General features: G+C 46.4%; 1 protein-coding gene across 1 annotated transcript in view; it reads right to left on the bottom strand.

Annotated features, from left to right (window-relative positions):
• SLC6A5 (solute carrier family 6 member 5) overlaps positions 1-3,012 on the bottom strand; it is a 52,672-nt gene extending 49,660 nt beyond the window's left edge. Inside the window, exon 1 of the mRNA XM_065883213.1 lies at positions 2,497-3,012. Coding sequence (XP_065739285.1) covers positions 2,497-3,012 — 516 coding nt within the window. The remainder of the gene's footprint in view (positions 1-2,496) is intronic.
• Positions 3,013-22,290: the final 19,278 nt, after the last annotated feature.

Raw genomic sequence — 22,290 nt, 5'->3', positions numbered from 1 at the left:
AGCAAGCAGGCCCCCACTTTTCAACCGAGGATGCATCGGCAAGCAGGACCCCAATTCTGAAGAGAGGATGCATCTACAAGCAGGGCCCTGACCCTTCAACCCTGCAGAGAGTCTTTCTGCAGGAGGCTCCCAATTCTGATCAGAAGAGCCATCTTAAATAGACTCCTGGACCCCTTTCCCTGCAGTCAAATCACGCCAGCAAGCAGCTTTCCCCGGACCTTGAACTCTAGGCGGATTGCAAGCAGGTCCCTCCATCCCCAACCCATGACCAAGAGTTCATTTGGCAAGCAGGCCCCCAGTATCATGCCTAGAGTCCCCAGCAAGCAGGTCCCTAACCAACCCCTCCTCCCCAAATTCCTCACACCCCTGACTCAGCCCTTTCTTTTCTCAGACCCCATGCTAAGGCCAGAAGAGGAGCTGCAATGCCTGAAGCCGGCCAGAGCCCCTGCCTCACTTCCTCTGAAGCCCACGGCGGGACCTGCCTGGTCAGCTCACTGAAGGGGGCACCTTTCAGCAGTGGGGCAAGGGAGGTGGGAAGGAGAGAGACACGGGGGTGAAACAACAGGAAGAATGGAGAAACACACATGCAAAGAGACAGGACACTGAAAACCTTGAGTTCTGGTCTAAACTTTATCGTCCCAGCTGGATAATCCCAGGCAAGCCACTGGCCCTTGCTGAGCTTCTGTGTCCCCATCTGTAAACTGAGGGGCTCAGAATCACTGTCCCCTGAGGCACCTCCCCCCCCCCCCACCAGCTCCCGCAGTCTCTGGATCTTTGGAGCTCACCTCTCCAAGCTCACACTAAGATGCTTTCTTGGGGCAGTCCCTGGTTCTGGAATGCCTTACTGGAAAGCAGAGAAAACTGTAGGTGAAGCCACCTCAAATAAACTCGGGAAATGTTCAGGACACCTGGACACCACACAAAGCTGCCAAGGACCCGAGCCACTGCACAGCTCCCACCTCCTCAGTCACCCTCCACCTCATTCTAGCAACCTGGCACGTCCACACTGTTCCACAGGCCATGGAGGGTAAAGAAGCAGCTGCCAAAATGGTAAGGAAGTCTTGGGGAGAGAGGAGGAGGGTCGAGGTGGGTGTCAGAAAGGTGAGAGTCGGAAAGATGGGCAGAGCTGAAAATAGGCAAAGGCAGGGCTTCATCTATACTGAACATCTTTAATAACCCCACTACACTCCTCCCACACACAGACCACCTCCACCCCCCCACCAACTTCAATTCTTCCGGGGCTACGAAGGGTGGGGATTCCGGCCCTTTTGCCGCAGTGCAGAGGTTAAGCCAGGAATGCGGAACGAATTTCCTGCCTCTACCTGAGGTCACACTCTTGGGCACATGCTGTCACTGGCTGTTAATGCACACAGTCAAACGCTTCAGAGGTGGACCCCAAAAGCAAGGGCGAGTGGGAAAGCCTAAGTTTATGTCCATTTCTAGTTATTGTAACAGCTGAGCTCTTGCTGTGTGTGTGTGGGCGTGTGTGTGTGTGTGTGTGTACAAACACTAGAGTAACTAAGAAGGGCCATACACACCCTAGATCTCACACAGGCAGATGTTCTGGTTCAAGAGCCCACCACTGGCTACACACGCTTAGCCCTCGAGCCCAGGGGAGGAGAGGAGATAGCAGTAGAGGCAGGCAATGGGAAAGGAAGAGCTAAAGTATGTGAAAGGAGATGGAGGAAAGAAATCAGGGAAGGAGGGAGAGAAAGTGGAGGGAGATGGAAGAAGACAAAAGTCCATATGGGAGGGGGGCCACCAGGAATAGCTGCCTCGTCCCTAACTCAGGACTGGGATTTGCTCTGTGGGCTTTTCATGCCTCTGGTTGAGCGTAAAGGATCAAATGCACAGGTGAATCCAGGTTTTTGGGGCCTGAGGCTCATACAACTGAGAGAGGTACTCTAAGAAAATATATATATATACAAAATTAGGTACCAGGTTTTGGAAAATATAGGCTCTGAGGTTTAAACTTCAGTACTGGCCTCATGTAAGCCACCTCTCATCAAATGAGCTCTCATGTGATAAATGTAATTCGCAGTGCAAAGTCTACAGGACTTACGTGATTATTCCCCCAGGTTTTTCTCTGTATTTTCTTCTCCTTTTTTAAATTAAGAATTGTTTTGGAAAAAAAAAAAAAAGACCCAGTCATTAGCAAGAGGGGGTCCTGTCTGCAGAAAGGGGCAAGAATCTAAATGCCTCAACTGCTTAATGAGTCTGCACCTGGATTTCCGCTACCACTGAGGCTGGGAGGGGCAGGTAGCGGCAGGTCCTGAGGTCGCAGTTCCTCTGGCAGCTTCGCTGCAGCCCTCGCGCCCTGAACTAGTGACCCCAGCGCAGTGCGAGTTTCCGAAGCCCCAAAGCTGCCTCCCGCATCCATCACCTGGCTCTGCCATCCGGTCTCCCCATCAGCACACGTGCACCCGCTTCGGCCTGCCTCGCCTCTCGCGCGGCTGGGGAGCAGAAGGCGGCGCGGCTCGAGCGCGACCTGCTTACCTGGGCGGCAGAGGTGGCCACGCTGCCCGGGAGCACGGACGTGATTCCATCCGTGCCCAGCACCACGGTGCTCTGGCTCATATTCACCCAGCCTACGGCCGGGGTATTGTTCCGCTCCAGGGTGCCCTTGCCCACGCTCACGTTCGCATCCCCCTCCGGTCCGTGCAGGGCCGGAATCTTACAATGCAGCGCGTTGCCGGGCCCGGCGCCCCCTGAAGGAGGGGCGGCCTGCGCGCCGTGCGCCTCGCTCAAGTCCCGCAGAGCCGCCGAGGCCGCCGGCGCCCGCGGGCTACCGAGTTTGCAAGCCCCTACTCCCGGCCGCTCGGCCTCGCAGGCTCGCGCGTCGGGGAAATGGAAAGTTTGGGCGCCGGTGGAAGAGGACCTTGGCACACGCGGCGGCGGCGCGGCGGCGGCCGCGGTAAGCCCCTGCTCCGGGCTCGACCTGGGTGCGCACGAGCCATCGTGGTGGCCCAGCGCCACCGCCGCCTCCAGGCTGTTGGCTGGCTGTTTATTCATTTCCTTGGGAGCACCGCAATCCTGCAAACATAATGTGAAGTTCGTGCAAAAAAAAAAAAAAAAAAAAAAGTCACGGCAGCTTTAAAAATACCTGTATCGACCTATAGAGACGTTCACAACTCAGGTCCAGACATAATATCTAGGGAACAAATTGGAATCTGGATTTTTTTTTTCCTTCTCCAAGAAAAACTGTAATCATTATTTCTCAGTCTGTCCGTCTTGTGGATAACTGGATGACATAAAGAAACTAATATTCTCCTCCCTGATAGAAGGTGAACTAAGAAAAGAGGCAGAAATGTTTTTTGGAGGGGGGAGAAGTGGAGGGCGGAAATCACCCTACAGCCATGAGGTCCCTGCCCTCTTTGGATTTCACATCACGACTGTAGGATGCCCACGTTCCCATCACCATTGTAGAAAGATTCTTTAATTTTCCGCCCCATTTCCTTTGTCATTCAACAATGCACATTGCTTTTTTTTTCTTTTAAATAAGCGATAAACAAGCTGCGGCCACAAAAGCTGATGCCCGGGCACCTGCGAGTGTTTGAGGCCAAATTGGTTGTGCGAATCCCAGCGCTCCAAAGCCCACCCCCGCCCGCCAGGTAGCAAAAGCAAGAATGAGGATAACGACCAAAATAACAGCAACAACAACCCCACAAGAACAGTAATAAACCAGATTTCAAACACAAGGTAGTAACTGGAGCTATCTTACACAACCTACATTCATTTCTAGATTCCCAGATATGTAAAAGAACCTGAGAAGTTTTTTGATCCACTCCCCACGAATAACTATTCACAAGAGTTTAATATCCATGCCCCTCCACTGGCTTGGGAACCAAAACTCACGACTAGTTTTCATTTGCTTTCTCCCAATTGAGGTTCAAATGAAAATAACTCCCAGCGGTGTTTTTTCCATCCACTTTCTCCCCTCGTGTTATCTTTCCGGGCTTTGTAAATATTCGTTCCAATAATTACTATTATACTGTAAGAATAATCGTATTACCTTCACCTCAACCACACACCTCTCGTCTAACCTTTTTTCACAAACGCACAGATCAGAACTCTTTAATCTGCACCAAATCTAAGTATCTCGGTTCTAGCCAGCATTCTTATCTCAATAGCCTCTAGGACCCACAGCGGCTCTCTTCAGTACCGGCACCTGGCTTTTCAGCACCAAGGACAGTTCCCAGAATAGCGGGGTTGGGAGACACCTCCAACCTCTCAGCTCCACAGCCTCGGAAACCTCTTTCCGAACCCAGGTGATGCTCACAAGTACAATGTGCGCTCCCTTCGCCTTCCAGAATGCACAGAACATTTCAAAAAGAAATATCCAAAACGAATCTGCCCTTTCTACCCTCGCAGCCCCCTCTCCTCGTAAAAGAACAAAAGCAAACACTCACCATGTCTGAAACAGGCAATAGATTGAAGGCAGAGAGTGAAACCAGCTATTGACAAGACTGGGTTCGGCTCCAGCAAGAGAGGCGCTTTCTATATCTCCTTGGGAAAGGCCAGGTTTGCGTCAGTGCAAAGCAAGGTGCCCTTCGTTTGACATTTTCTTGATAAGACAAGTTTGATAAATCATTACCTCCTTGGATTCGAGTTTTAAAGGGACAACAGCCGAGAGTACGCTGGCCAGTTGTCACTCGGTCGGGAGGGGGCTGCGTGTTTGGCGTGACTCATGTGGGTCTGATTACTAAACCGAAGCAGGCGGGAGGAAATGATAGAAGTTTGCCTCCTCCTAATTAAGGGAAACATGGGAGGGACACGTCCCACTGCACCCAAGCTGAGGCGCAGCCGCCAGAGGAGCGCTTTGGGCTGCTGAGGTGGGCTCAGAGGAAGGAGTTAAATCACTGTCATGTTTCCCTCCTTCTCTTCGGCTAGATCCTGTTGCCACCTCTCCAAACCTGCAGGCAGCGGATTCCGCAATATTACTATAAAGAGATCGAGGGTCTCACGAAGCGACACAGTTCTGCAATGGCTGTACGCACGGTTCCTGCGTTTATAAGGCTGTACCAACCTTGCGTGTGGGACTTCAGATTCCCACAGCCCACCCTCCCAGCCAACCAGTGTTGGAGAGATCCTACGTTTTCGCTTAAAAATTGAGGTCTAGTTGTTTGCATTTCTATTTCATCTCCACTAACACAATTAAGAGAAAGCCCTGAGTAAAATTAGCACTATTCGCATTGTATGTTTTAAGCTCCTCTGAAAATATTATAAGTAAAAAGGAAATTATTTCCAACACTGACCTGCTTCTTAGGTCACTTTCAAAGTCAAAGGAAACCCATTCTTTCTTCCTAGACCTCTCAATAAAAATTCACCAGAGCCAGGAATGATTTGGACGCACAAGGTGTTATAGACCCTCCAAATCACCATCTGCGGCAACCGGGCGGTAGGGCTGGCCCTCCGAGATGCCACCAGAGGACGTTCTACTGCTCTGTGGCTGGGGTGGAGGTGGCCGTGGCGATAGAAAGATGGACTTTCCTGCTGGTACAAAGCAATGGCTATAATCATTAGAAAGGGAAAACACCTTTACATAGGTGTAGTTTGGAGACTAATAGGGGATTCGTATCAAAACGCTTCCCTTCTCTCCTTTCTGGCCGGGCTCCTTCAGGCAACTCCAGGCCTCGGAAATGGGGAGCTACGGAAAGCACTTTGTCCCTTCTCTGCTGCCCGCAGCCTTGCCAACTGCCTCGGGGTCGGCTCCGTCACACTCGACTGGGCCGTCCCCACGCGGCGGGAGGACAATGCTGCGGCAGCAGATTGCGGTGGGCGCCCAGAGCACTACTGCCGGGCCCCTCCCGCCTCCTTCCGAGCTGCGCGAACGCACGCGGATCCCTCAGCTCACTGACTCTGCCCCCTGGCCCCTCCGGGGGCAGCCGGCTGGGGACCCACGGTCTGCATGACTATGGAAGGAGGACAGGTTCCCTGAAGAGACCTTCCTTGTGAGCTTCCTTGAGGGCTTCAGGCCGCTTTGTATTGTCGCTTTAATATTTATTAAGCTCTCAATATCGAACAATCGTGCAAGGGCTTTCCATGAATTACCCCATCTAGGCTTAACAACAACCTTTGAGAAACTCCCAGTTTGAAAGCTGGAGAAACTGAGGCTCAGAAAGTCGCGTTCGAGCCCTGAAGAATCTCCCAAACCCTCCCACAGGGCCGTCTGGGGGCCGATCGCGCCCTCCCTAGAGGACCGCTCTAAGGCAAACCCAGCGAGGTCGGGAGCGGGTAGGAAGGGAGATGGGGTGGGACTGTGGTGGGCTCTCACTGGGGGAGGTCAGGAGAGAAGGCGGGGCCAGGAATCCCACAGCGGCGCTTGCTTCGGCCCTGGTGGGCGCTCGAAAACACCCTGGACTCTGGCAGCCACGGGGAAAGCCGAGGGGCTCTGCTGGGCGCTTCTTCGGAAACAGTCCCCAGTTTCCAAGGAGTCAAACCAGGATAAGAGAATTATAAAGGGCAGGCCTGGCAGCCCCCCGACTTCCGCGCCAGGAAGCACGCCCCTAGGTCAGAGTAGGACTCCCTCGGCGGGCCCTGGGCCCACTTCCAAGAGGGAGTCACGACTTCGAAAGTCAGTTTTCGCAATTTGCATTTGAGCCGCCCGCACCAAGTGCCCGGCGCCAGCGGAGCGTCCAGCCAGCGCACCGATGCTCCGGGGCGCACTGACGTCCCTGCCCGGGCTGGAGCGAGAAGGAGTGCGCAGAGGCGGTGGAGTACTGCTGTCCTCGCCGCCCCGCGCCCCGGGTCAGTCCCCCGGGTCTGACGTTTCTCCCGCAGGCCCTCCCTCGCCGAGTGCGCACTCGGTTCCCTCCTGGGGCCCGACGTGCGTCAGGTCCTTCAAAGGCGGTTGACGCGCAGGCTGCAGGCGGTTGGCGGAGGCACTGCTTTGGCTTCCCACCTTCCCCCCACTTGCAGCCGCAAGGTTCTGTAGAGGAGGGGCCGCGTGGAGAGGGGAGCGGAGAGACCTAGAGGGGTTGTTCTGAAGCCAACGCGGATGCGGAGTGGTGGGCACCAGCCTGGCAGCCGGGTAGGGGGCGAAGGCAAGAGAGAGCGTGCGGGGGCAGGAGGCCAGGGGCGGCCTTGCGCCCCGTTGGGTGTCAACGCTCGGGAAGCGCCGAGGAGTGAGCCGCAGTATTTAGAAAGACAAGAAGAAAAGACTCAAGTCCTGCGGTTGCGGGCCTCCACCCACGCCCTACGCCGCCGCCTGTTTGGAGCGATAATCGGCCTCTGAGCGCCGCCGCCGAGCAGGCCGTAAATCCGCATCCGTCACTGAGCAGCCATTCGGTCGGAATCAGCCAGTCGCTATGGCCCTAATTACTTTGTCAAAGATGAAAAATAGTAATTGATTTTGCCCTTGATCACTCTGCTCCCCCCGCCCCGCAGTTAAGCAAATAAATAGCTATTTTTGAACCCCCCTGTCCACCCAGCAGAATGGGGGGGCAGGGGAAGGGGAGTCTACTGAAAAGGAGGCCATCCCGTGGCAGCCCTGACGCCAGTGTTTGTGCCAAGACACAGGGGGCAAACTGGAACCCAGGCAGGAGAGGGCTTGGAGCGCAGCCTTTTGCCTTCAAGATGCTGCCCTCCTCCGCACTAGAGGAGGAGAGAAATGGAGAGGTAACGGCGTTTTACAAGCCCTGGCTCTGGTGTTGGCCTGCCGCTTGTGGTGCCAGCTTCCTCTCGTCCTCAGGGCAGCAGGTGAGAAACAGCTGCCTGGCTAATTTGACAGAAAGGCGAGGAAACTTGCCTAAGGTCAGAGGGCAGAGCCAGAATTTGAGCCCACGGTCTGTGTTGACTCTGGTCCACAGTCTGTATCTGTGTTCAGATGATTTTGCTATGGGAGCCATGAACATCTAAAACTTCTATAGATGATGGGTGCGGGGTGCTCAGTGTGGGTTTCAGGTGACATTGATAAGATAGTCAAGAAGCCATGCAGTATTTTTGCCCCACTTGTCTGCTACTGCCGGGTTCCACTGCAGTGTTGTTCTGTGTTAAGAATGTGGGCTCTGCAGACAGATTACACCACCTCCTCGCTCTGTGACCTTGCGGGGAAATTCTCAATCTGAATAATATGTATTAACCTCCCTCAAGGGTTGTTTGTGGATTAAATGAGAGTATGCGTGTGAAGTACCTACACTGAGGCCGGCTGCGTGGTATTCTTGCAGTAAGCAATTGTTATTATTCAGACTGCAAGAATTATCTGTTTGAAGCCCCTTAGATTTAGCAAATAAAAGAGTTCTTTCTCCCTGGTCCAGAAGCTTTACTATGGGTAGACATGCACAGAATAGAAAGCCTGACAAAGTAGATAACCATTGTGCAACATTTTCCCTCCTCATTCAGTGGTGTGGTCACGGAATTATCAAGTATTTATCCTCATTAAAATTGGAAGCATCCTGAAAAAGTAATCAAAGAGGCTGCTAGGAGTGTGTCCTGTTTAGATGAAGGTAAATCTAAACGTACACAGCAGAACCTTAGAACTCTGCAATCAGCTTCACTGTCCAGCTCTCATTTGAACTGCAGGTGTCAAGGAGACACAAACTAATCAGGGAAATCTTCCCTCACTATAGCATTTCAGGAGAGTTTGTACTTGGAAATCAGTGGTTCAGCTAAGTAACTAGTCTGTGTGCAAAATGTAGGTCCAAAATCTTGAGACTCAGACAGGCAGGACGCTTGTTCTTGAGTCAGCAGCAGTGATGATTTTCACTTCACTGCAGCAAAACACAGAGCAGTGGGCATAGGTGCAGACGCAGAGAAGTTTAAAACAAGCTGCAAAGGACATTCAAGGTCATCTATAGTCCCACACACTTGCTTTACAGTGAGAAAACTGAGGTCCAGGAAAGAGAAGTGAGTGCTCAAGGTCACTTGCAAAATAAGAACGTCTAGCATAATCTTTTTTAAAAGGAGAGAGAAAAAAAGAGCAACTACACGATTTTTTGATGCAGTAAGCTCACTCTTAGAAATCTATCCCAAAGAAACAACACTGCAGTGCAAGAATGCTTATTATAGCACAGTTGATAAATGACGCCTAGGGGAAAAAATATCCACATTAGATCAATAGTACGTCTAAAGCATGAAATGATTTTGTAGCCTTAAAAAGAATGGTTTAGAGCCATACAGTTGGCTTGGACAGATACTCATGAGATATTGAATGAGAACAGCAGATGCACTAAAGTGTATATAATATCATTCCTGCGTGTGTGTATGTGTGTTTGTGTGTGTGTATGCGTGTTTGTGTGCGTGCGTGTTTTCCAGCATACACACTGGGTAGTATGTAGGATTACTGGTAGGCAGCATGGGCATTGATGTGAGTGGAGAGGAGAGAGGGTAAGAGGTAAACAAAAAAGGAAAAGAGAAGGAAAAGGCTGTACTGTAAAAAAAAAAAATGGTTTTAAATGGTTCTGAAGAACCTAGGGGCACGACAGGAATAAAGACGCAGACGTAGAGAAGGGACTTGAGGACACAGGGAGGGGGAAGGGTAAGCTGGGACGAAGTGAGAGAGTGGCATGGACATATATACACTACCAAATGTAAAATAGATAGCTAGTGGGAAGCAGTCACATAGCAGAGGGAGATCAGCTGGTGCTTTGTGACCACCTACAGGGGTGGGATAAGGGAGGGTGGGAGGGAGACGCAAGAGGGAGGAGATATGGGGATATATGTACATGTATAGCTGATTCACTGTGTTATATAGCAGAAACTGACACACCATTGTAAAGCAATTATACTCCAATAAAGATGTCTTAAAAATGGTTTTGATTGTCATATGTATAAATTTATGTTAAAAAGTGTATAAACAATTTTTAAAAGAAAAATAAATTCAGTACTAGAACCTACTGCTTTAACTAATGAGGATGGTCACCAAACGAGCTACTTTCATTAGGAAGTATTAAGCCTACATCTATTTGACTGTCTTTCTCTGAGGAGCAGAACTCAGAGAAATGAATTCAGTTAATTAAGGATCCGAGCTACCGATATTTGGCTAATCCTCCTTCCTAAAGTCCTGCTGTTTCTGCCTCCTAGGTCTGCTGAGCTGGAACCAGGGCCTAATGAAAACCTTTAGAGAACATAGTTTTGGAAAATATGATGATGTTCTGCTCCCCCCACCCCATCCTTGCAATGTCCATTAAACTATAAAATAATTTAAACTAAAACAACACTAAACTGAAATTTTTTCTGATTTCTACTTTTTCCATAATGACAACATTGATACTTTTCTGACCAACAACATATTCACTTCTTTCCCTTGCTCCCCGCCCCCCTTTTTTTAAATCATTCTTTTGGTAGCCCTGCTTTAATGGTTGCATATGTTTGGTAAAACGACCTAGTAATCACTTCCCAAGTTTAAGTCTTCTGATCAAAGTTCCCAAACCCAAAGTTGGGGAAACCATCCTTGAAAGAGAGATCAGGTCCCAAATACATTCATTATTAGAAACAGAAGATTTCTAATACATGGGGTACAAGAGAATTGACATTTTATTAAATGTTAGTAAAGAAGAGTCTCTTTTGTTTCTTGAATGTCCCTGTTTCCCTTGGCCTTCTGTTGCTGTCCTAGTTAGTGGAGGAAAAAATTTGAGTTCAATGTCATGCAAACCTAGCAGGAATTCCCACAAGTAGAGCAGAATAGATGTTGGGAAGCTTTACTGTATAGGCAGCTGATGGAGTTAACTCAAGGCTACCGAGTCAAATCTGAGCAAGGTACAGAAAGACACGATGGTGAGGACAGTGGTCCAGAAAGTGGGACACTGAAAATTCGAGATCTTTTACATGAGTGGGAGCTGCCAGGCAGCATAGATAGGTTTCTGGGCCTTATGATTTTGTCATTTGGTGGTGCTCTTGTAAATTGGGCTTAGGGGGCCATGGACATTGGCACCAAATCTGGTACTGTTAGCTCTAGTAATCTACAGCATTCACTACAGCATGAGATCATATCAAACAATGACCTGGAAGAGTCCAGCTCAGTCTACTATCTTTGACAGACAACCCAGAGTTCATTGATCATGATGGTAGTTGCCCCCGGGATGTCACCATTAGAGCCATGAGAGCTTAGAAATGACCCATGATAATGTTTATAAATAATCTCTTAGGGTTTGCATTCCATTGCAGAGTGTTTCCATGTTCTATCTAAACATATTCCTAGGTGGGGGTAACATGGTATGGTGAAAATAGGGCTTTAGAATTAGACGACTCAGGGGTTTGAATCCAAGGTCAGTTACTAGCTGTGTGTTCTTGGGCAGTTACTTCTCTGAGCCTCGCTTTCTTTTTCAGTAAAATGGGGCTTCTGTCGTAATTAAATGAGATTAAGCATTTGAAAGCGTCCAGTACAGTGCTTGGCGCAGAGTAAGAGCTCTTCCTACCGTGAGACAGTGGGTTTTAGTGGGTTTGATTAACACTATTCCGCTAGCAATGTAACAAAATGACTCCTTCCTCGAGAGTTTAACATTACTGGATTTGTTGGCCAAATTTCATTCTCCCCATCTTTCTTGATGGGTCATGAGCTTTTTCTGGTGTCCTTTTGTTTTCTGAGCTTTCTCTGGTATCCTTTTTTGTTTGCTTTGCTTTTTGTTTTCTGTCTTTCTTAAAAAGGCCAGGCACAGTCATGACTCAGCCTATGCATCTGCAGTATGCTTTGCCTGAAATTCTCCTCCCTACAGAGTGAATTCCTAACTACACCTTTAGACTCATTGCCCAAATATCTCCTCTCAGAGGCTTTTTCTGAACAGAGGTAATATCTCCACGCTCCGTGCTTCTCTAGCACTAGTGTACTATAACTATTTCCAAGTGTGCCTTTTCTTCTATAGAAGCCACTAGCCACATGCGGCTACATACGATTAAAGTAATTAAGATTAAATGTAAGATTCCATACCTCAGTCATACTAACTACCCAATAGCTACTTGCACTGAACATTTACATCATTCCAGAACATTCTATTGGACAGTGCTGTTCTAAATTGTGAAGCCTTCAAACGCAGAAGAGCTTGATATTTTTAAAGCCTCTGTATTTCTACCTGTACTGACATACAGTAGGCCCTTAGTATTTTGAATGAATAACCTCCTGGTTTCTTATGTCACCTTACTGCATTCTCTAAATCATATTACTCTGCCTTTTTATACTTTTTCATTTTGTTTTTCTGATTATAAAGACAATACATGCTCATTACAGAAAATTTGGAAAAGCCCAAAGAAGAACATACAATTATATATTCCCAACACCCCCAAATATATCCTATTAATATTTTGGTGTAAGACCTTCTAGACTTTCGTGTGTATAAAGGTATGGTTTTTGTTTTTATAAAATTGAGATCATGCTGTTCACAGTCTTTTTTTAAAATTTATTTTTGGCTACCTTGGGTCTTCGTTGCTGCCCACGGGCTTTCTCTAGTTGCGGAGAGCGGGGTCTACTCTTCTTTGTGGTGTGCAGGCTTCTCATTGTGGTGGCTTCTCTTGTGGAGCACAGGCTCTAGGCACACAGGCTTCAGTAGCTATGGCACGCGGGCTCAGTAGTTGTGGTGCACGGGCTTAGCTGCTCCGCGGCATGTGGGATCCTCCCAGACCAGGGCTCGAACCCATGCTCCCTGCATTGGCAGGCAGATTCTTAACCACTGCGCCACCAGGGAAGTCCCCATAGTCTTTTGTAATCTGCCTTTTTTCACTTATATTGTTGATATAGCTCTGCCCCACTGCCATGAAATCTATATTGTTTTTAATTGTTGCACAGATTTTCATGATATGAATACACCACAATTTAATAATTATTTTACATTTGAATTGTTTCCAATATTTATTATAAATACTACTGCATTACATATCTATCTATATATATCTTTGCTCACATCTCTAATTTGGATTCTTAGTGCAGATTCCTAAACGTGGAATTATAGTTTAAAGGAATTGCACATTTTTGAGAATTAGAGCCATCTTATTTGCACCAGTTTTGTTTTGTTGATGTTTGCCTCAAGACATAGACATGGAGCTGTGTATGAAGATGTAACCAAGCTCTGAGTACAGGGTGACAGTGTTCTGTGGTTTATTTCCATTCCTCTTCCCAGTGATACCCAGCAATCTGTGAATACCTCTGGTTATAGGAAAGCCATGGAAACATAAAGCCATAGTATGTTTCTATAAAGACTAAAACAGCTTTCTCTTTAGCATAAAGGAATTTTTAAATGGAAAGAATATTACTCGGCAAATACAAATATTTGTAATTGTCAATATGCACAATATTCAAATTTTATAACTATTAGGACCAAACAAATAAGCCCATCTGTTTATACAGCATTTAACTAAATAGTTGTGAGAAATAATATAAACATTGTTAAAATGTGCAGGATTTGCGAATGCTTCCTCTGCAGTGGAAATGCGTGATTCAGGGCCCTCTCTGGTTTCGGCAGATTACATGGCTGATGATATGCTTTTCCAAGTCATTAACTTGGGCACAGCTTTGGGGCCAAATGAGAAGCCACATCCAAATCATTCTAAGAGTCGGGGCGATTGGTAGAGCTGACAAAGGAAACACCCTCTGTCATTCAGCACCGTGGGAGCATTTGGGGAGTGTGATTGCCTGTGGAAACTCATGGTTCAATGAATCCATTGTTTCAGGAAGGCCTGGTTTCACTGATACTAAGAGAGGAAGGTGAACTGTGCACCCACATGCGCTATTTATGTGACAATGTCAATGACATTTGCAGTGGGTTTTTTTTTTCCCTTTAGAATGTCATTCTGCCTTTTTCTTCCCCCCTGCACTGTACAGTTTGCAGGATCTCAGTTCCCTGACCAGGGATGGAACCTGGGCCACAGCAGTGAAAGAGCGGAATCCTAACCACTGGACCACCAGGGAGCTGCCCTATTCTGCCATATATTTTGCATTAAAAAGTTTCTGTATATTACATTAGAGAAAAACATAAGCAAAAAAAAGAAAATAAACATCATCCTACCAGGACTCTTTTGCTTGCAAGGGACAGAAACCCAATTCAACACTAGCTGAAGCTCAAGGTAACAAGTAATGGCTAGATCAGGGTCAGAGGGGAGCTGACCTCAAGGTGGGCTGGATCCCAGGATGCCCACAGCATGAGGACCCTCTCTCTGAGTCTTGGACTCTGTTCGTCCATCTGTCTCATGTTTTCAGACTCTCATGTTGTAGAAGTCATGCCACCAGAATTCTGGGTTTAATGCTCATGGATTATCATGGAAGCGGAAAGAGATAGCTACGTCTCTACCTGAGTTTGGGAAGTTTGGGGAAAGGGCCAGACTCTGAGACAAGGCCTTTGATGCAGATAGAGTATTTCGGAAAGGGTACCAGGGAAAACAGGTGAGGGAGCAAGGGAAGCTCAACAGATGCGAGAAGAGTCAACGTAGTGTTAGTGAGTGAGATTCCACTGTGGGCAACTGGAGTTCAGGCCTGCTGGGTCCCTCAGAGGCACCACGTGGAACACAAGTCGGAATTCTCCCACCAGGGGACAGGGAAGCCAGAAGGTGATTTGTCCACAGACTCCCATCCCTAATTGGCTGAGGATGATCCCTGAGGGTGTTAATCCCCAGCTCTTGTGAGCACTCTGCACTTGGGCTGGGCAAGTTTCTACAGCACTGGGAAAAACTCCCAGATAGAGAAACAGAGAGACATGGATGTCTGAGGTGGGAGGCTGTCAGTACCCCAGAAATTCTCCAGCACTACTGCCGACAGACTCAGATGGGACAAAGCAGTGTGGATGGGGCATCATAACGGCATTTTAGCTTGTTCCCCACTGTGTGATTGTGTTCCCCAATCACACAGGACACTGACTGGTCCAGGCTTGTGTCCATTTCTTAGGCACAGTGGGGCAGCGTGCCATGAGTGGAAGCTCCATCCAAAGCACGTGGAGGGGGAAGAAATTTCCCAAAGCAAAGGGGGAGGTAGTCAATTACAGATATCAGAATATGTGCAGGAGAGATGATGGACATCATCATCATCATAATTATAAAAGATATTCACTTCCAAACTTTAATTCTGTTATAGGGTTATAACCATTGAATGTTTTGGTAAATATCCTTCCAGATTATATCTATTTTTAGAATTTTATTTATTTATTTTTGGCTGCATTGGGTCTTCATTGCTGCGCGCAGGGTTTCTCTAGTTGTGGCGAGCGGGGGCTACTCTTTGTTGCGGTGCGCGGGCTTCTCATTGCGGTGGCTTCTCCTGTTGCGGAGCACGGGCTCTAGGTGTGCAGGCTCAGTAGCTGTGGTGCGTGGGCTCAGTAGTTGTGGCACATGGGCTTAGTTGCTCCGCAGCATGTGAGATCTTCCCAGACCAGGGCTCGAACCCGTGTCTCCTGCATTGGCAGGTGGATTCTTAACCACCATATAATCTGGGGAAAGCCCCAGATTATATCTATTTATACATTTTTCCTTCCAAACTGGAAACATGCCATCTATGTATACTTTCACTTTTTTCTTAATAATATGTAATCACTTCTTAATAATATGTAATCACTTCAATATATAGTGAACACTTCATATGAATATATTGTAGAAATATATCAAATATATCAGTCAAGATATTTAAAATTTTTTGTGCTAAATTATTTGATTAAAAGTGGACTGGGGGGACTTCTCTAGTGGTGCAGTGGTTAAGACTCCAAGCTCCCAATTCAGGGGGCCCAGGTTCAATCCCTGATTGGGGAACTAGATCCCACATGCATGCCACAACTAAGAGTTCACATGCCGCAACTAAGGAGACCGCCGGCCGCAACTAAGGAGCACACATGCCCCAACTAAGGAGCTGGTGAGTCGCAACTAAGGAGCTCGCAAGCTGCAACTAAGGAGGCTGCTGGCAGCAACTAAGAAGCACACATGCCACAACTAAGGAGCAGGCGAGCCACAACTAAGGAGACTGCCTGCCACAACTAAGACCTGGCACAACCAAATTAAAAAAAAAAAAAAAGTGGACTGGGAAGATGAATATACGAAATCCCCAGTAGCCTCTCTTCCCAGAGGAAAAAGTGTTAGTGGTAGAATTACGGGCATCAGAGGAAGCAATGTTAAAAAGAGTACCAATTTTGGAGTCATAGGGCTTGGGGTTTGATTCTAATTCTTATTACTAGGTATTTGACCTTGGTCAATGTATTTAATCTTACAAAACCTCATATCTTAACTTACACGTAGTAAATGCTAAACAAAATAGCAGCTCTTACTCTTATCGTCTGTAAAATAAGGACCATCACACCTTACTGACAGCATTGTTATAAGACTTGAATTAGGTCATGCAGGTAATATGCCCAGGAGAGAGCCAGAGACATAGTAGTTGCTTAATTAACGATAATGTGTTGCTGTGATCCCTTAACCTTATTTTAAGGCAGACTTTCCTGCCAGGCAAAGATTTGGGGCCTTATGTCAAAAGAACCTCCCAAACTCAACCATCTTTACTTGGCCACCAACCCCCCTGAAATTCCACCAATTCTAAGTCCATTTAGTATCATAACCAAGTTTTTTTAATTTCACATGCTCCTAGAACAACTAATTACACATTTACATCCTGGTGTAAACTTTATTATATGGCTTTCCTCCTTACACCTAGTTGACACATGAAGTATCCTTAAAGGAAAACCCTAGTTAGCAAAGATAGGAGTGGATAGACAGCGTTGTACCATAAGCTATCGTAGTGGAGGCCCCCAACAGTAGACAGATTTATGCTGCCAGAAGAGAACATGATGATTCTGGACCTGGGAGCTGTCAGAAGAGAGGTATCAGGAGGTGTAAAGATGCCTGAGAAAGGTAAACTTTCTCTCTTGTTTTTCAACTACTTTCAATCATCACTCCCCTAGAATCACTAATAAGAATGAATGAATTTGTTCCAATTGAATTGAGTTCCAATTTCCCATCTTTTTCCCTGGCTGTAGATGGATATGCTCTAAATTAGGTATCAGATGCCCTCAGTCTAGAACCAGTGAATTGTGCAGTCTTGGATAAATTACTAGCTTCTCTGAGACTCACTTTCTGCAGTTGTAAGGAGATAATAAATCTTGCTGTGCCTAACTCTCAAAGCTGAGGTGAAGATCAAATAAGACAATGGAATGGAGAGAGCTAGGTGGTTGTAAAATACCATGCAATCACGGGAACTTGAACCTCTATATTCCAATATTCGTGGGCCTGATACCCACACATCTGGGCTGAATCATACAGGGGTGTGTGTGTGTGTGTGTTGCAGGAGGAGGGTGTTTCTTAAAGAGGAGCATAATCAAGGTCACTTACCTAAGGAAGGGACAGTCCCAGAATGAGAAAAAGATGCCGTGAGCCAGATCAGGCAATCTGCTAGCTGTAGTCCCCACTCTTAGTTCTCTTCTTTTCCCATAATAATTAAGTTTAGCTGGGCACATGGCAACCCAGTTAACGATGATGCATCCAAGCCTTTCTTACAGCTCGATGAGCCCTTGTCACTAACTTCTGGCCAAATAGGACATAAGTTAATGATGTGTGACCTCAGGGTGTTCTCTTAAAATCTTGAGCATATGCTCTCCCTCCCTGCTAGTTAAGAGATGAAGAGCCACCACTTTGTACCTACAAGGAAGAGCCACATGACAAGAATGGCAGGGCAGCCTATCAACCTAGCACCTCTTATCTCTCTGCTATGACATTAAGACAAATAAGTTCTTATCTGGTTTAAGCTGATGACATTTGGGGCTGTTTGTTACAGCACCTCAGACTTTACCCTAACTAACACACTGGACATTCCACACAACATCAACCTGAGCCTGCCCCAGGTGGGAGCAAAAGTCTTTTGTCAAACTGAGGCAGTGCCCATGCAACCGACTAAAGGATTCCTTGCCTCCTTGACTTACTGGAAGACCAATGAGCCATTTTCTTGAAAGCCATATCTTTCAGCCCAGCCTGCCAAAGTCACGTACACGAGGCAAGCATGGTCTGTCTCAGATTGAAAGCACAGCGTGAGTCACCACCACTACTCCTTTATTCTGTGCTGCTGTTGAGCTAGGCTTCCAGAGACAGAGTAGCATATTTGTTCATTAGTTGTACCCCACCCATAATGATAACGGGTCTTTGCATGTTTGCTAGGATCCAGACTCTGAGTTTGGTACTTTATATCCATAGCCTTAGGGTACATGGTATTTTTTAGACCAAGAAACAGTCTCAGAGAGGTTGAGTGAGTTCCCTGAAGAAACACAGCCTAGGTGATGTCAAGGCAGATTGGACTCATTCTACAGCCTGTGCTTCCTCCACTCCATGCACTGCCTTCAAATAAACTGCCTACTTCAAAACATGGTTTAATGTTGCTTAGCAAAGCTGGCATCTGCCTACTGAGATGAGAATCCAAGGGCCTGGAAGCCTTTCCCCACCACCATTCACTACCTGCTGTCCACTCTCTGGGCTTTCATCCTTTCTGAGGGTTTTAATCTTTGTGAGCATGTGTTGCCTGTGCAAGCATGAATGTGTGTACTGGATGCTTTGAGATCTGATGAAAGCTCTGGAAACATCCACATCGTTACGCTCCCCACCCCACCAAATATGTTGGTCTCCTAAGCCTCAGTACCTCAGAATGCGGTCTTACTTGGAGACAGTCTTTAACAGAGACGATCAAGTTAAAATGAGGGTGGCCCTAGTCCAATATGACCTGTGTCCTTATAAAAAGGAGAAATTGGGGACTTCCCTGGTGGTCCAGGGGTAAAGAATCCACTTTGCAATGCAGGGGGCACGGGTTTGATCCCTGGTCAGGAAACTAAGATCCCACATGCCGTGGGGCAACTAAGCCTGTGCGCCACAACTACTGAGCTTGCGTGCCTCAACTAGAGCCCGCGTGCCTCAAACTACAGAGCTCTCGCGCTCTGGAACCCATGTGTCACAACTACAGAGCCCACGCACCCTGGAGCCCGCATGCCACAACTAGAGAAGAGAAAACTCGCCCATTACAACTAGAGAGAAGCCCGCTCACCTCAACGAAAGATCCTGCGTGCCGCAACTAAGACCCCACACAGCCAAAAATAAAATAAATAATAAATGAATCTTTGTTTTAAAAAAAGGAGAAATTGGACACGTAGACAGACACGCATAGAGGGACAGTGCTGTGAGAGACGTAGAGAAGACAGCCATCCATAGGCCAGAGGGAGGCTTAGAACAGATTCTTCCACCCAGCCTGCGATACTGTGTTACTGCTGTCCTGGGAAATGAATAAACAACTAACTAGATGCACATACATACCAAATTTCACACACAAATTCTGGGAATTTATAATTTACCCCAGAACACCCATAGACCCCTGCTGAAGGACCCTTGCAAAGTTCTATTTCCTGAAAGCCTTCCAATGCCCATAATAATGATAATACTAACAAAAACAAACAAACAAAAGGCATTTAGGTCCCACTTGGATAGTCCAGGATAATCTCACCATCTCAAAATTCTTAACCACATGGCAAAGCTCTCTCTTTCTCTTTCTCTCTCATCATATGATAACATTCATAGGTTACAGGAACTGGGACAGGGATATCTTTTGTAGGGGAGCATTACTCAGCCTATTGTTACCTGTCCTCTGGGCCCCAAAGATTTATTTCTCTCCCACAGGCAAAATACATTCACCCCATCCCTACATTCCCCCAAATTTCAACCCATTAAAGCATCAACCTGTCCAAAAATCTCATCTAAATCTCATCAGCTCAAAAATCCCAAATCTCATCACTTAAATCATCTAAATCAAGTAGGGGTGAGACTCTGTAGGATAACATCCTAGGCCAAAATTCCCCTCTACCTGTGAACCTATGAAATTAGAAAACCAGTTATCTGCTTCCAGAATACAATGGTGGGATGGGCAGTTACAGACATTCCCATTCCAAAGAGAGAAAATGTAAAGAAGAAAGAGGTCACCCTTGCAAAATTTCAAAACCCAAGGGGCAAATTCCATTAGGTTTCAAGGCTTGTGGATGATTCTCTAGATTGGAGGACTTGAGGCAGATGCTATTATTATATTCACTTTACAGATAAGAAAAAGGAGGTGAAGAACCTGCAGAAGATCCTACAGCTAGTGAGAGGCAGATGAGGGTGATGTTCCCGGCAGCCTGACTGCACCGTCTACCTCCACAGAGGTTCTCTGCATTTACAGGGGCTCCTGGAAAGGTATGGGGGATTTGGTGGTTTTTGCAAATGAAAAATACCTGCCTAATTACGTAGTCTTTAAAAATACTTCTGGAGCAAGCAAAGCATATGTGCCAGCTGTACTTTTTACCCCCTGCCTACGCTCTTTGGTTATCCTTTTGATCAAAACCAGGCTTCTCAAATCATAAGAACTTGAATGGGAGACCCCTGACAAAACGTAGGTAGTTGCGCGGTGGGTCCAGAAAACCTTCTCATACTGGTCATGCGTGCTATGTAAATTCTCAGGCTGGTTGAGATTGTAGGCTTTGGAATCCGACCTAGTTTGAGGTCTTAGCCTCTCCATGTATTAGCTCCATGACCTAACCTCTCTTAACTTTAGTTTCCGTTTTTGAAAATGAGGTAATAATGGAACCCACCTCTGGGTTTGCTGGGAGTGAATGAAGTATGATATATAAAGTACTTAGCACAATCCTTAATCAAGGTGAGCTGTTGTTAATATTATTATTGTCATTGTTGTTGCTATTTCTCTGTTACAGAGTGATCTCTGGAGCTGACATCCTCCCACAAAGGTAGTTTAAAGTCTTTGATCCAGAGGCTACAAATATTTTTAAATACATTAAAAAATATATCCCTTGTGTGGCTTTAGCATTGTGTTATCCAAAGTATCAAATTCCTGTGTCCTTTTCCCATTTTTCCTGGAAAATAATATGTGGGAATAGTAAATAAATTCAATTTTCATCCTTTTAGATCTCACTAAAGTGTGTTCTTTTCCCCCTTTCTCTTCTCTTTCCCTTGGTTCTACGTGTGATGAGGAAAAAATCCTTTAGTGAAGAAAAAGCAGATCTGTAAACCAGTTTTCCAATTACTGAGCTGCAAAGAAAGAAGCCATAATGGCTCAAGGTGAATGGAAAAGAAAGAGATAAAGTAAATTATCATGAAGGGCAATAAAAGAAGCTTTCTGGAGACCCAGCAAGTATTTCCCCTGTCACTTGTCAGCAGACATGAGGGAATAAAACTGCACACGCACCAGAAAATACTTGTATGCAATCATTCTCGTGCTAGGTTTCCCTTCTCTACTTTTACACAAATACACACGCTTGCACATGTAGCACGCACACACGCTGCAAAGAATAGCTTTGTCATGAGGTTCCAGCCCAAGTGAAGAATAAGGATGAGCCGGAAGTCCAGAGAGCAGAAGTTGCCCTGCTAACAGTGTGAGTGGCAAGAGAAAAAGCGTTGTAATTCAAACTGAAACAAGAAAGATACTGGGGAAATGATTATCTGGAATCAGGGTGCTTTGATTCATTGCTATTTCCTACGTTCTACCTTTGATCACAGGCTTCATCTTAAGAAGGCCAGATTTGGACAAGGACAAGGCAAAATGCTACAGCCCAACACTGACTGTTGAATATCTCTTGGCTGATCTAGTGATTTCTTTTCTTGATTGAGTGAAGCTGGATACCCAGGGGATTTATGAGCACATGGGTATTTGTCCTTTGAGCCAACTATGGGAATTTTTCCTGCAGTAGCCTTCTAGAACTCACTAAGTTGCTGATTTGTAACTCCTTCCCTGGCTTCATGTGAAAAAAGCCATCCCAACTGGGTTAACGTTTGACTTGGTTTACTCTTCATATACTGTTCACATTGCGTGACATATGTTTATCTATTCAGTAAATATTTACTGGGCAGTATCTCTAGGCCAGGTATCCCTGGGAACGCAATAAACTTGACAGACGCACCTGTGCATTCATTAACTTTATTCATACAATGAATGAAATTCATTCATTAATCTATCAGGGACAGGACTATTAGGCTATTGTAACAGAGGATGATGAAGCTTGTATTAATAACAGCAAATATTAATTGAATGATTATCAGGAGCCAGATACAAAGTACATTACATACATTAACTCAATAAACCCTTACGACAATTAGATGAGGTTAGTAATAGCCTCGCCCCCACTTAATAGATAGGAAACTAAGGCACAGAGAGGGTAAATAACTTGTCCAAGGTTACCAACTAGTAGGTAGTAGAGCTAGGCTATGAACCTAGACAGTCTGGCTTCAGAGCTGGTGTTTTTTGCCATTACGTTAATACTTAAGGAAACTCTAGGTACATAGGGTTAGGGAACAGAGTTTTTAAATCTGGTCCAGGTAGTGACTTTGCTGAGTCCTGTAGGGTGAGAAGGCTTTAGTTTGGGAAGGTAGATAATGTCCAGCATA

The sequence above is a fragment of the Phocoena phocoena genome, chromosome 8 (genome assembly GCF_963924675.1).
Source record: "Phocoena phocoena chromosome 8, mPhoPho1.1, whole genome shotgun sequence".
Taxonomy (NCBI): domain Eukaryota; kingdom Metazoa; phylum Chordata; class Mammalia; order Artiodactyla; family Phocoenidae; genus Phocoena; species Phocoena phocoena.
The sequence above is the reverse complement of the archived record's forward strand: the minus strand, read 5'-3'. Positions and strand labels throughout refer to the sequence as shown.